Source organism: Chinchilla lanigera, unplaced genomic scaffold, assembly GCF_000276665.1.
Source record: "Chinchilla lanigera isolate Chin_1 unplaced genomic scaffold, ChiLan1.0 scaffold00434, whole genome shotgun sequence".
Taxonomy (NCBI): Eukaryota; Metazoa; Chordata; class Mammalia; order Rodentia; family Chinchillidae; genus Chinchilla; species Chinchilla lanigera.
In genome coordinates, this window is record NW_004955835.1 from 1,789 (window position 1) to 17,063 (window position 15,275).

The 15,275-nt window shown below is 45.6% G+C and overlaps 1 protein-coding gene across 1 annotated transcript; it reads right to left on the bottom strand.

Moving 5' to 3' along the window:
* Window positions 1-5,637: 5,637 nt before the first annotated feature.
* LOC102016550 (hemicentin-1-like) lies at window positions 5,638-14,823 on the bottom strand (the record flags this gene model as incomplete). Its single annotated transcript, XM_005415127.2, is given in 3 exon segments — window positions 5,638-7,281; window positions 11,286-11,375; window positions 14,726-14,823. Coding segments are annotated over 3 exon segments (706 nt in total), but the record flags the coding sequence as incomplete, so codon positions are not given.
* Between the last annotated feature and the right edge of the window lie 452 nt (window positions 14,824-15,275).

A 15,275-nucleotide genomic window follows, 5' to 3' on the forward strand; every position in this document is an offset into this window, starting at 1 on the left:
TTACATTCTACCCACTTTGCTAAGACTTATATTATCAGACTTGTTTCCTAAAACTATTTCAACTCTTCCTTATTAATTATAAATGACATAATTAATCACACTCATCTAGTTCCAATGTACCTTTCACACTGTATTATAGTCATCTGAATGACATCTGACATATTGTACTACTGTCACCCTTCTGCGTCATTTATTATCTGCTCATTTTTGTGTCCCCAGTGTCCAGCACAGTGAATGGTGACAGGCATGTAGTCGATGCTCCTAATACTACTAATAATGTGCATGTATGCTGACCAAAACATAAAACTTGAAGGGATCAAAGAGCAAAATGGTCAGAGAAGACTGTGCGAAGGGGTTGGAATCGATGGATTGAAAACTGGAATTTGCAAACACTAGAACCTGACAGTGTCATCTAGTACACACTTTTGAAAGCTATAGGTCAGGCAGAATCCACTAAAGCTGTGTGTGCCCTGTGACATACTAATTCCACTGTCTATGGAAATATGTATACGAGCACCCTGAGACAGACTCTGAGGTGTTCACTATTTGTAAAATCCCCAAAGTGAACACCAGGCAGACACCCATCTGTTGTAGAACTGATAGATAAAAATGTGTATCACACACTGGAACATCAGACAGTGACGAGGATGGATGAGCTACCACTGCAGACAACAATTCGGGAGAATCTCATGATACCAGATTGAGTGAAAGATGCTATATCAAGGAGCCTATGCTGCATGATTCTATTTACCTGAGGTTCAAAACCAACGTATTGTAGAAGTCCTAGTAGTGATTATTTTTGGTAAGGAATAGGTCCTCACTAGAAGGGAGAACAAGAATTTTGCTAATGTACCTTTTATTTATTTTGTGTTGAGGTAAAATAAATATTAAGAATTCACTTTTTTTTTTTTTTTTTTTTTTTTTTTTTTTTTTTTTTTTTTTGTTTTTGGTTTTTCTCTGGTACCAGGAACCGAACTCACGACCTTGCGCCTGCCAGGCAGGCGCTTTTGCCGCTGAGCTAAATCCCCAGCCCCAAGAATTCACTTTTAAAAAAATATACAGTTCAGTGAATTTTTTTTTTGTTGTTGTTTTGTTTTGTTTTTTTTTGTTTTTTTCTCCGGTACCGGGAACTGAACTCACGACCTTGCACTTGCCAGGCATAGTTCAGTGAATTTTTACAATCCAGCTGCACAAGGTCTAGAGCATTTTTGCCAGCCCATTGCAGAGACCCATCCCTCATAAGCCTTATGTTTTATTGCTCAGCCCTGACCATTGGTTCCAGGGGTGTGTTCAATCTGTAAAAGTTTATTAAGCTCACACTGAATGTGTGCACTTTTCTGAGTGTAAGTTACACTTTCATACAGTATTAAAAGAGTGTTTTTAAAAGAAGATTGACCCAAAGAATAGCCAGCTGGCTCTAGGAAGGTCAGTTGTGTAGCAAACTGGGTGGGAGAGGAGTTGTGGGGAAGGTGATTGGGTGGGGTGGCATAGAAACAGTAGGCAGGAGTGGAACAGAAGTGGATCTGCCAGTGTTATGTCAACCTCCAGTTTTGTACATTCGCTACAGGCGGGTGGTGTGAAGGAGCCTTTACTTGCCCTGCTGTCTCCCTGTCCTTCAGTCACAAGGGAGAGTGCCCAAGAGAGGCCCAAGGGTGGACTTTTCCCTGAGACACGGAGCAGGTGGACCTCATCTCCACTCAGTGGAATTCTAGGTGGGGACCCTGAAATGTTCTTGGCAAGAAGTCCTGCCCTCCATGGCAACCAGATCAGACACATCACTCCGTTTAATCAAAGGAACCCCGGTCACAAGGCGGCTCTGAGACTCAGGCCTTTGCAAATCCCTTCCTGGAAGTATTCATAGTAATCCTGTGGGGAAGATGTAAGGGATCCTTGGGTCTTGGTCTCTCTCCCTCTTTCTTTCTCTCTCTCCCTCCCCACCAAAGGCCTTCTTTGGTGGTGTTGACAGCAGGGGTAATGAATCACCTCCCCAAGGAGAATTTCATGCTGGAAGATGTTGGTTTTTTTTTTTGTTGTTGTTATTCCCTTCCTTTCTTCTTCTCCATTTACTGAACTCTCCAAAGATAAGGGAAAAAAACTCACAAAAACAGAAAAACAACCATAGTACAAGCCACCAGAAAAGTCGTATGTAGAGGGCCATAGAGGCGTGTACCACTAGAAAAAGTGAAAGTACATGTCTAGGGGTGTAAAAGTTTAAAGTAGTGCTTGTTAAAATTTGCTAAAATTCCCTTTCACTAAGGAATGAAAGGCATACTTCATTTAGACAGTTCTCTTCACTGGCAAATAAATCAAAGATTTAACCATGACCTTTGTGAAAAATAAACTTAACTGCATAGAAAAAAATTCCTCTTTCTTTTTAAAAAGTAAGACTTGAAATTTTTATATGCTTTGAGTCATATTCTTGAAGCAATTGGCTGATTAATTCAAGAAATGTTACTTTCCCAATTCAAACATGACATTTTGAAAGTCATCCATGAATTACATGTCTCAAGAATGAAAGACTTTTCTGTACCATTTAAAAGATTTTTTTCATTTTGAGGGCAATCATGAATATCTATAAGGGTACATTTATTACTCCCAGAACAGATAGAAAATTAGCAGAGTCATAAAATTCTTACCCAGCTTTGCTATTGCAGCTGTGTCCCAACCTAGTCCCTTGCCAATTCTCCCGCCACTAAAATGGCTAAGGATGATGTTATTTTTGCCGTTACAGGCAAAGCGCTGGTCTTTGTATATTGGCTTTCCAGGTCTGTAAGTGGGGATCTGAAAAACTTATCTGTATTTAAGGTTTGTTCTTTTGGTAGGGTTCAACAAAGAGCTGTTAGTCCCATAAATTTGTTTCAATAAATCTTACCTTGTGATCCTAGAAAATGACCTTCTTCTAATCCCATCTGGTGAACCAACTTCAAACCTCAGACAAGCAACTGACTATAAGCTTTCTGCCTTAATTACACTACCGTGTGCAGGATCTGTACACCTGCGTGTACGTTTCTGCATATACCCATCCAGTAATTACTGAGGCAAGCCTTTAGTTTGTCTGAAATTGTGCAGGGATAATGGTGATGAGCCACGCATTTTTCCACTGGAAATTGCAAATGGGTCACAAAAAGAGAAATTGGTCCCATCCTCACAATCCTTGTCCCACTTCCTGGAAAGCTTTTTCAAAACTCTGTATATCAGGACAGAGTTGATGCTCCTGAGGTTTTGATCATATCATTCAGGTAACTTGAGGAAGCTGTGGTCTTTGGAGTAGCACGGGCTTATCTATAGTCTGCAAGGAAATGAATGCTAAAGTTAAGAAAAGTGTTTAAAAACTTGTAGAGTTTATGAAGTGACCTCCAGAGACTCATGTATGGAAGGCTTGGTCCATAATACACCAATGTTCAGGGGTGATGGGATTGTGAGGGCACTGGCTTCATCAATGGATTCATCGATGAGTGCATAGCTGGAGTTTTAGGAGGTGAGGCCTGGTTGGAGGAAGTAGGTCCTGGGATCCACACCTTTGAAGCGTGTATCTTGTCTCCAGCCCTTCCTGCTCCGGCCATTTCCTTCTCTGAATCCTGGCAGCCATGAAGTGAGCAGCTTATCTCTGCCATGCCTTTCTACCATGATGTTTCTACCTTGTCACAGACCTACCAGCAATGGAGCGCCCTGACCACTGAAATCTCTGAAATTGTGAGGCAGAATAAACTTTTCCTCCTTTTGGTTGCTTTTCTCAGGTATTTGTTCACAATGATGAAAATTGGACTAATAGAGGTATTTGGTAGAGTAATTTTCTAGCTGTTGAATCTAATTATGAAATTTGGAAGTTCATTTCTATTATATAAAAACTTCACCAGTATTGAAATCTAGTGGAGCTCTTAGATCTGGCCAGATGAACGTTGATTTTTCTTTTTTGGTGGATGTATCACCTAAAATGAAACCTCATCGTCAGATGCCAAATAGGACAATCATAATGGGCTTTTTCTTTCCTGATACCAGGGACTTAATCCAGTGCCTTTGCACTGAGCTACATCCTCTTCCCTTTTTAAATTTTGTATTTTGAGAAAGGGTCTTGTTACATCACCAAGTTACCCAGGCTGCATAACTCCCCAAATGCTGGATTAAGGTGTGTGCCACCACACACAGCTACAGGTTTATATGTGAATAGCAGTCAATACATATTAAAGCCTGAGGTCATTTTTTTTTTTTTTTGAATCCCTCAAAAGCACGCCCTGAGAGAAGAATCTGCACAAGTAGATGATTTGTGCGACCATTCTAATAAGCGCTAGTAGGGAAGAGAGGAAGACAGGAAGAAGGGGAGGAAGCCAAAAAAGCATGTGTTAGCCAGCAGGTTAGCACCACTGCAACTGGAATTCAGTTCCACTGGGTATAAAAAAAAATGGTACCACTGGGTATAAAATGTCACCACTTCACAATTGCACCACTGGAGGATTTAAGGAGCTGAGGTATTTGTGCCTGTTAGTCAGCTGTTCAATGCTCCTGGGGTGATGTTAACTCCCTGGCACTTCCTATCTGCTTCTGTGCAAGGTGGGCTCTAGGGTGGATAGATCTGTCAGGCAAAGGCTTGCGGCAGCGGCTGGCTTAAAGCTGGACTAAGATGAACAAGTTCGGAAAATACTGGAGGGTGTTGGAGACATCAAACACCCCTGGCACAATCTAGGTAGGGTGTTGGGGGGTTGTATCCCAGTTTACAGATTAGGAGACCCGTGCGCAGCAGAGCACTGTCATGTAACATGGAAGATTGCGGAGGTGAGGAGGATCTCTGCCTTTGGCCGTCCTTCTGCTTCCTTTCCTGCCATGTATAGTCAGGGGACTGGCAGTCCCCCTCTGGGGTACAGACTGGCAAATCTGCTTCCCTGATGTAGGGACCCATTGATTCTTTGTGTTAGTTCTGTTGTATAGCATTCCCTCAGCTATGAATAAGGCTCCTCATTCCATAATTAGATGAAGATCCTAAATATAAATATTGTAATGCGTCTAATGCATTCAGGGCAATGCACCTGAAGTGTAAATAATTCATTCTAAAGTGACTGATACGAGTTTTTTTAAAGAACAGGATCTTTATATAGAGAACTTAAGGTTCAGGTCAAGATTACCAAAGCTACTATGCATATAAGGACACCAAAAATCTGATTTTTTTTTTTTTTTTGTAAAAAGAGTGCCAGGCTAGAAAATAAAAAAATGGGGCCAATGTGGGTTTTTTTTTTTTTTTTATACTTTTGTTTCTTATCTAGAAAAGGAGTAATTTACATGATAAAGTAGTTCTGCTTACTACTGTAACTGCAGAATTTTGTTTGAAAGTGGCCTTGCTCCCTGGAGCCGTCTTCACTTGATCTTAGCCAAAAGGCCGAGAAGCGATACCTGAGCTGTTTTAAGCCTTTGCTCTGGCTTGGTTTTCTCCGCTCGGTGCGGGTGAATAGCCACGTGTGTGTCAATGGGTTTCAGCCACTCAGGGGCTGGGTAGACACTCCTGGTGCCAAAGATGCTGACTTACACCGGCCACCGCTGTGTCAATCAATGAGCCTTTCATTACCCCTGGGTTGAATTTTCTCTCCCCTGGCCTGCTTTACTAGGGCTGTTTATGGTACTTGTATCATAAATCAAGGATGCAGGGAACACATTTTATTATGATTTTATTATATACTCTCTTTTCCTGGAGTTTTGCAAGTAAAATATTGCATAGGAACCCAATCTTTATTTGTCCTAAGTTTTACCCTACAGAACCAGATCATCTTACAATTGCTTGATGCACAAGACCCAACGACTCAATAAATACTTTACAAAAATAATGCAGTTTTCTTCTTTCTTAAAACATAAAAAAATGAGGATTTCCCAGACTTCAGCTTACCCCTTCCCTTTCTATATTGTATTTACTGGGGATATACTGGTGGAGAAAACATTATTAGGTGAAATGAGGTCCCTGTTCTTTTTGCATTTGTTTTGCTTTTTTCCTTTGGAAAAGTGCTACTCTTTTTACATCTGAACTTACTGCAATCTTCTGAACCTACTATAGACACGAGCAGAAATTCTACTGTTTGGGGGGCCTTTTAGTAAAATCAGAGCATTATGCTAACGTTCATCTTTTCTTTTAAAGTCTATTTAAAGCCAGGGCTCAGATTTGCCCCTACAAATACCCAGTCTAAGGCAAGAGAAATTTGGAATCTGAGACTCCAGCAAGGTGCCGTATGACTACACAACATTTGGCTTAACATGGGCGTTTTCTTGTTTGGATATGTTTCCATTGCACTATTTATCTGTAAGGAAACCATTGCAAAATTCCTTTTCTCTCCCACTTCCCTAGGCCCTGCTCTTTCTGATTCTCGCAAAGTGATTAAATAGCTTTACAATGACAACTCCAGAGAAAAGGTTAAGCTCAAGTCACGTTTGTATTAAATAAGTTATATATAAAAACTGCTTATAATGTTTACAGCTTCAGTCTCTTTCCTCCTTTGTGTGTCTGGAAACACTGGATCACACCCTTGAGCCTAGAGGGCTCCTCCTCTGGTTGCTCTGGTGTCCCAACCTCCTGCCCACATGGCCACCTCCACGGAGATCCTTGCATGGTAAGCGTGGCTTCCCACAGGTGTTACACGGGCCTGCTGCACATCCCTTGTGTAATTCATAAAAAATACTCATGTGATATATACAAATATACACTTAAACACACAGGAAGACGTGGCGATCAGTGCAGTACGTGTGTGCCTCAAAACCGGAGGTGGCACCTGCGCACCTTGCCATCCCTTCAGTACTCCCTGGCCTCCTGGAACTGCTTGATGTAGTCCTCATCCGAGGGGCTCTCGGTGCACTTCTGCCCGTTGTTAGGCGGCCGCGCCTCATTGTACCTGCTCCAGTCGCCCTTGCAGATGATCCAGGGCAGCACATCCACCTTGTAGTGCAGCTCAGCAGAGAACTCAGTGCTGATGAGGTTGGGCGTCCCTGCCCCTTTGCCCCTGGTGATGAGCTGCATGTTGTCGCCATAGCAGCAGTGCTGGGCAGCCAGAGTGGTGCTCTCCAGCGACAGCATGGACCGGATGCAGTAGCGAGCCGTGGGCTTGTAGATCTCCAGCTTCTCTTTGGGTCCGCTGGCATCCTTCCAGCGGAAGTCCTTGCGCTTGATGCGGTCAAAGATGTCTGCGGTGCTATAGGCCACCTCGGTGGGGTAGGAGCAGGGGCAGCTGGGCAGGTCATTGATCACCTTGTGCATATACTTCTTCAGGAATTCGCTTTTGCAGCTCATCCATCGCTCACAGCTGTCTGTGTCTAGAAAAGCCCAGAGAGAGAGAGTGTCTTGTCACTTGCAAAACTGGGTGGCCAGAGCACAAAGAAGCCAGAAACTTGCCTCCTAGAGTCAGGGACCCCTACAGGCATCAGGAACCACTGGGCTGAGGTGGGGGTGGAGCCATTCTCAGCACCCCTGAACTTGGGAACCTCTTTGTTTACCAGGTCTCCCCCTGACCCCCTACTTTGCATTATGACAAAATTTTGAACACACCAAAAAGTAAACAATATACTTATTTAATGACCACCAACATTCCATCATCCCCAGATTAAACTATCGTATTTGCTTTAGCATTTTAAAAATTATGTAGAAATGTGTATTATTACCTGTTAAATTTTAGTAGGCATCTAAGAAACCCACAGAACCCCCAAATCTAAAAATAGGATATTTTCCTAGATAACTATAGCCTCCTCACTGACCCTAAGAAAACTAACAATAACCTAGAGAGCTGTATTTAATTTCCTCTTAATTAAGTGGTGATGTGACAGGAAAGGCTTCTAAGGGACACTGATAGTCCCGGATTTCATGTGTGTCATTCACTGACTGGTTTAAAATAGAGGTGAACTCCCAACATCTTAACTTCAGGCAGATGATAATGATTGTATGCCAATTCATATAACAAGGTAGCTCAAAGAGGAAGGGGGCTCATATTGTGTTTGGTTCTTACTGTATTAAAAAAATACTGATTACTTGCAAATCTTTAAGAATTAGCTGATTCCAATCATGACTGGCTCCTCACTTCATTTGACAAACCACAGATGTATCTAACTGGTCCTACACTGGCCTTGTGAACAGGGAGGGAGGTGGTAGCCCCTCCTCAGACAACACCGGAGTCCCCAGCTCCACATGGCCTGTGCTTGACCCATCACTCCTGGCTTCTTCTTGGCATCTGGGACCTATGGTTTAGCCAGCGTCCCTGTGTGGATTCTTCTAGACCCTGAGGCAGAGATTCCAGCAGGACTGGTTTCTTGGGAGGTGATTCCAGGACACGGCAGGCAGCTAGGGAGCAGGAAAGGGAGGGCAGCCAACACTGGGTGTGGCTCAAGCAGGTGAGGGGAAATGGACACAGATGGTCCCAAGTTCAGGGGAGATGAGAAGGGCTCTGCCATAGGCCCTGTTTCATGTTTTGGACAAGAACTTACTGCAAACAACTCCTTTTCCCATAGAACCTGGATGAGCCTCATAGTTGTGCCCCCTTTACCTGTGACAAGCCCAGACACAGACCCTCCCAATCCTTTTCTTTCCTTCATAAGTGATTAGTTGAATTGCGCATCATGTCCCCACTACTGATGAGAACAGAATGCACCTTAACCAAATCTTGATTTTTCTTTCTTCAAGGCTCTGGGCCTTGGTCTGCCCTCAGCCTGAGGGAACACAGGCCTCTCCTTAAGGCGCTGCCAGGAAAATAAAGCAGGCCTCAGGATAAACACTGAGACCCACTATTCCATCTTACCACCCTCCATCCACTTTTACTTGCTGCTCTTTCCAGCTTTATCTAGTGCTCTATAGAGGATCTCTCTCTGCCTGATCCTGGGCAGGCTTGCAGACTGTGTGGACGCAGCATGGGCCCTACTGCAATAATAGGGAGATAACACCCGACAGTCTCTACTACTTCCGGATGTGCTTTTATCTACAGGCTCTGGGTATTTATCCACCAGCTCTTATGATCGCCCTCACGGGCTGCTGCTGGCTCACAGCTGCCCTGCAGTCATGGGCCAATGGGCTGGGTGGTGAGAGATACTCTTGGGCAAAGAAACAAGGGGACTGCAGCTGAAAGTCAGGCTGGGGTGCAGGGACAAGGTGCAGGAGGGAGGGGTGTGGGTGGGTCACCAACAGCATCTGCCTCAGTGGGCTGCCGTAGGTAAGCTGAAGCACATTCAACTAAGGAAGCCAAGAGAAGTGGAGTGCAGGTTGCATGAAGGAGGGCAAAGGTAAAAAGCCAGTGTTCAAACACACAAGAGTATGTGGCACGGGGCTGGTCCTGAGACACAGCAGGGGCCTGCTCAGATCTCCTGCAAGAGAGTCTGCTATGGGCATGTGGCTGACCTGCAGCCTCCAGCAGGAGCTCCTTTTGGGTCTACCCTCTGAGCCATGCATCCCTACGGCTGTCTGGAGTTGGAAACATACTCCTTTTTATTGAAGCAGAAAGTATAGGGAAATATGATTGTTGGTGGCAGATCATGGAGGTTTTGTTCAGTTTAGGTCTCTTCAAAGGGCACTAGGGAGCCGCTGAAATGTGAATGAAAGCGAGACATTTATTAACTGAGTTATGAAGCAAGAAAATGAATCCAGTGCTGATATAAGAGCCTAGGTGAGATGCCCTGGTGGGAAGTGGGTGGTCAGAGAGCGATGTCAGGTCTTGGCTGTAGAGCTGGGAGGAAAGAGAGGAGCCCTTGAGAATGACTCCAGCACACAGCCAGGTGCCTGGGAGGCTGGTGGTGTTATGAGTGGGCAGCCTGGAGCAGGCTGGAGCCCTCACCAGTAGAATGAAGACAAGAGACGGGGCATCCCTCATGAATCCCTGGAGGTCTGGTACAGAGTGACAAGTCTCGGGTCTCATGCTAAACTGTCTGGGATTGATTGAACCTCAACGAATCTGCTTAACAGCTCTGCAAACGGGCAGGTTTTACATCACTGTACACTGGTTTTCTCATTTTTTAATTGGTCCTAAAAATAGCACTCCTCTCATAAAATTAGGGTGAAGATGAGATGGGAGGGAATGAACAGAATACTCAGGACAATGTCCAGGGCGTGGCCAGCTAGGACCCGCAGTGGCTGCTTTCAGCTCTGAGTTCCACTATCCCATGGCTGGAACTTCCTGACTGAGCAGTTATGGACACAATAACAGCTCCCTTGTAGGCAGTGTCATCTGCAAAGCCCACAGTTTCCCCTTGGGAGGGCAAGGTCTTCGGGGACAAAATTCATGCAGCCCCAGAAAATGGCTCCGGGTTTCCCTTCCAGGGTGGGAGGTCAGTCTAATTCGTGTGCCTACAAGATACCCACTGACTTATTTTATATTATTGTCAAGCTTATGCAGGGTTTTTAGTGTAAATGCTTTACAGATATTAGCTCCTTGAATTCTGCAGTAGCTCCGGGAGGTGGGTACTGCTGACCCTTTTGCAGATCAGAAAACTTGAGGCAGTGCTGGGTAAAGAAACTTAACCTTAAGCCTGTCTAACTTTCCCTAGCTCTGTTTTGCTCATCTTCGACTTGCCCTTCTGTGTCCTTGTTCTGTGCCTCTCCAGCCCCGGAAGGCTGGTCTATCAACAGGCTCCTCCATCCCTGACCTCTGAGTGGGCTGAGCCAATGGGAGGACCCCAAGGCCAGACACAGGCAAGACTGTGAGGTCAGGCCTCTATTTCTTCGGCTCCTCTCTCTCCACTGCACTGTCCGCATCCTTCTGTGAGCCAAGACTGCTGACCGGCGGCCCTCTCGCTGGGCTTTGGTCACTGCTCCTTCCCCGGTTCCTTCAGGCCATGAAGTGGTAAGGGCTGCCCATGGTCACTGGCCTCCGGGTTCAGTACAACCCTCCACCCTGCTACAAGAACGTAGCACAGCAGAGTGGACCAGAGGTTTAGGAAACATCTTGCAGGAGAGGGGAGGGTATCATACTGAGAAATTTCCTCTCTCTCTCTCTACTTCCTTCCCTCTGCTGGAGAATGGATTTTACTGGGGACGCACACTGAAGGTTGAGTGAGCACAGGCTCCAGAGGACTGAGCTCCTGCCATGCTGGTGCTGTGCTGAGGTGGGCCTTCCCCTGCGGAGCCTGAAGAGGTTTCGGGGCTCAGTCTGCTGGAGGAGGGACACGATCGCTGTCTTGCTGGGAGCCTTTCAGTGAGCAAGAGATATGCAGGGAGAGCTGGACCCCAGAAGAGGAAAATGAAACACGTACGTGGATCCAAGGATGGCACTGCGAAGGCAAAAGGAATCTCCAAAGAGCTAAATCAATATTTGGTTTAAAAGAAGAAAAAAAAATATCCTCACCGACTTCAAACAGCTTAGTGGCATTAAACTCCTCGCTTCCCGCAAGCAGACTCACTTCGGTGGCCGCCGTCCTGAAAGTGTCTTCAATGCCTAGACACAGACAAGAGCTCATTTTCCCCTCGTTCTATGGAAAAAGTCACCCCCTCCCAAATAAAAAACAAATACACCTGAACAAAGCCTTTTCTGTATTCCCTTCTACTCATGGGCAGAAACTTGCCAACAGAGGAAACAGTAAAAAGCAGGTAGTAGCGCATAAAATATATTGAAACCCCAGGTACCATTTGGAGCACGAAATCCGATCCAAATGTGCCTAAATGAGTCCTGAGGAACTCATTCCCTCCGTCTGTGGATGAGGTTTGGCCAGTGGGGTGTACATGTCAGGGTGGTTGTCCGGAGGCTTCAGGGTGACAGCCTAACCCGGCGGCAGTAGAGTGTGGTGGTTAATACCTGTCTTTAATGACTGACACTGCCTGGGTCCAAATCAGTACAAGCTGTGTGAACCAGGATAAGCCGCTTCCTCTGGCGTGCCTCAGTTTTTGTATCTCCAAAGTGGGAAGAACTGAATGACTCTGTCATTCAGCCTCCCCCCATGGAGCTGAAAGAATTAAATGAGTTGTGTGTTTTGAAAGCAGCTAGAGCAGGAGGGTCAGGGGTAAGTGCTAGCTGATGTTTTCCTCTTCAGTATTCAGCTACCACCATTTGAGATGCAGCAGTTCTGAGCCAAAGGCCAGCTATCTCCAGGGCTAGGACTTTGAGCCTTGCTGTTTGGCGCTTCAGAAAGAGTAAGCTGGGATCACTCTGAGGAACTGAACCCAGCTTGCTTTCAAACTTTCCAGCTTCCTTCAGGCTCTCTTCAAAACTCCTACCCCAGCCAGCTTCCTCTGCAGACAGGAATTCTGCACAAGGTAAAGCAAGATGAGGAAGAGCGGAGGGTCATGAAACTTTGTCTGCTGGGAGGGACTTGATTTCCTTTAAGGGCTCTCTGATTTTATGTAAGCCCCCTCAAACCATATTTGTGGGGTTAACACAGGGAACATGCTTTACACTGTCAGGCCAGGGCAACCCTGTTTGCTCTGTGATTCTTCCCTGTAAAGATGAGACTCAACAAACCAAATAAGGCAAGAGATCCTGCAAAAGGAAGTCTGTCTGGTTCCCAGTGAGCCCTGGAAAGCTGGTTCAGAGATGTAGAAAAGACAGGGGATCAAGCACCAACGAGGAAAAAAAATGCATGAGCAGAGTTGTCGGCCACACTGCCGTCAGTGGTGCCAAAAAATCAAGAAGGAAGCATTCAAAATGGCGGCAGCAAACAGCCTTCCCTTGATAAGAAATCTAAATCTACCACTTGGGATCTGGATGCCAGCTCTGAAAGAGAACACTACAAGCAAGCCCCTAAACCCTGCCACGGAATGCTGCCTGTGTCTGTGTGGGACCCTCCTGGGAGAGCGGGAAGGGTTCACTGGTTAAACACACTGGATTCAAATTCACTACTGATCCCTTGCTGCTGCCCCAGGGCCTCATTTTCCAGGGATGCCGAGTAGGAGCAACAATAAATATCTATCTCGTGAGGCCATTGTGAGGGTCAGATGAAGTGATGTGCACGCAAGCTGTGGGAAGTTGGTTGATCTTAACGTACTTAAAAACTCTTGTTCTTCAGCATGTTTTACTTTTTTCTTCTTCAACTCTTTCTTCATCATCTTTCCCTCCCTCCATTTCTTTTTCCTTTTCTCCCTCCCCTCTTCTTTCCTCCCTCCCCTCTTTTCCTTCCTCCCTCCCTCCATTTTCCCTCCCTCTCTCCTCCTTCCCTTCCTTCCCTCCCTCCCTTTCTTCCTTCCTTCTTCCCTCTCTCCCTCTCTCACTCCCTTCCTCTTTTTACGCTGGAAATCAAACCCAGGTTACAGGCATGCTAGGCAAGTGCTTTGCCTCTGAGCCACATCCCCAGCTCTTTTCATTTTCCTTTGGTTTAACTCCTTATCATCATCATCATCATCTCTATCTTTTACTTCATGCTCTCTTCTTTTCTATGTTCCTGTTGTCTTCTTCTTCCTCCTCATGTTATTAATTGGTTTGTTCTTATCCATCCAAATCCCACTCACCAGATTTCACACTCCGCTCATTATGATGGACATGAGAAGAATCAGAAAAAGGAACTTTATGGCTGCTCTGCTGCTTTGAAATCTGTGTGGCTGTCACTACCTGCCTGTCAGCCCCACTTCCTGCATGTGCCCATTTGCTAACAAACACACTCATGCCGAAGGACTCTTCCACTCTCCCCTTACAAACCCCTTGTGTTTCCACTTCTGTTTCGTTCCAAATGTCTCTGGTTTGAGAACAGAGTGTCTAGCGGTAGCAAAAGGAGGTCTTGCGTACTGGGTTCAAGTTTTCTGTCTCCAAAAGTTCTTTTAAATGAAGCCATTTGAAATGTGTGGTTTCCTGAAAAGGCCTGACATATTACTGTAGGCTGGTATTCTACCTGGCGATGGGAATATGTAGCCAAACTCTTGCCCAGGAGTTGGTAAGCTCTTGTGTAAAGGGGCAGAGGGTACAAATGTTAGGGTTTGAGGATCATTTATAATCATCTTGGTTGCTGCCTCCTCTTCTTCTCCTCTCATATCTTCTTCCTCCCCCTACTCTTCTTTCTCCTCCTCCTCTTCTTTCTCCTCCTCCTTTTCTTTGCAGCCCTTTAGAAATGTATTGTGCCTAAAGAAACGGCTGATAGGCTGAACTTGGCCCACTGGACATGGTTTGACAACCAGCATTGGAGCATTAGGGTTGGCCACAATTACTGCTTACTCCTGGTAGGAGCCCTCACCAAGTTTGCAATTAGTTTAACTTTTAAAGCACTGACAATGCCGTCTAAAGTCATAATGAGATGCTGAGTAGCCTCAGTTTGCTCCCTACGGAGCCCTAGGCAACTCTCAGGTATTACTGACAGGGTTAACTGCGGTTTTTCTGTAGCTGGCTATTGACCCTCTCATCCCGGCTTCCTTGTTAAACCATAAATGTCTGTCTTCATGTGCCTTTTCGAGTCATAACAAATCCCACATCAAAGGCCCAAACACACCAGAGTCCTTTCTTTAAATTAACCAAGTACAATGGAGCCCTGTCTTCCAGGTCACGGCTACTTCCACAGCGCATAGGACTCGGAACATCCGTCCTTTTGCCCATTAAGTTCATTGATTTTTTTTTTTTTTTGCTTTCTCTCTGTCTTTCTTTCTCTCTCTTTTTTTTTTACTAGGAATTGAATTCAGGACCTCTTGCTTGCCAGGCAGGCGCTGTGCCACTGAGCTATATCCCCGGCATTAATTGTCTCTTGTCTCACTCTGGTCAGAAGTCATGTGAGGGAAATGGCCATCTTTTAAAAAGATAATTTCTCAAAGTTTTAAAATATAAATTTAAAAGCTTTTCCTGACACTTGCATCCACACCCCAGTGTAAACTCACCTGGGCAGTTTGGACGGTCGCAGGTCCTAGATTCGGTCGCAGTGCATGCGTAGCCACAAGAGCGGGTCCGTTTCTGGTTACCGTTCCCACAGGTGACGCTGCAGACAGACCAGAGACTCCAGTCACCCTCTCCGTCTGTGGAATCTGGAAGGGAGCCAGGGAGATGGTCATCAACCTTGTCCAAAAAGTCCCCACATCTCTGTCAAGCAGGCTGCCACTGTCCACGTCCAGTGTTCTCACGCTGGAGGGGAGCACACACCAGCCCGGGCTAAAGGGCCTGCAGCTCTAGGATTCCCTTTAGGGCTCAGTTTTGTGAATAGCAAAGTGTGGGGCACCTGGTGATCAGTACGTGGGTAGGACCTGACCCCTGCAATGTGCCCAGGAAATGTTACAGCGAATACACACATTCTGGAAAGCATGGTTTATAGATTAATAAGCTGGGCAATTTCAAAGAGGACCGTCACCACTTGCATCTATTCCTTGAGAGAGAGAGAGAGAGATGGAGAGAGAGAGAGAGAGAGAGAGAGAGAGAGAGAGAGAGAGAGAGAGA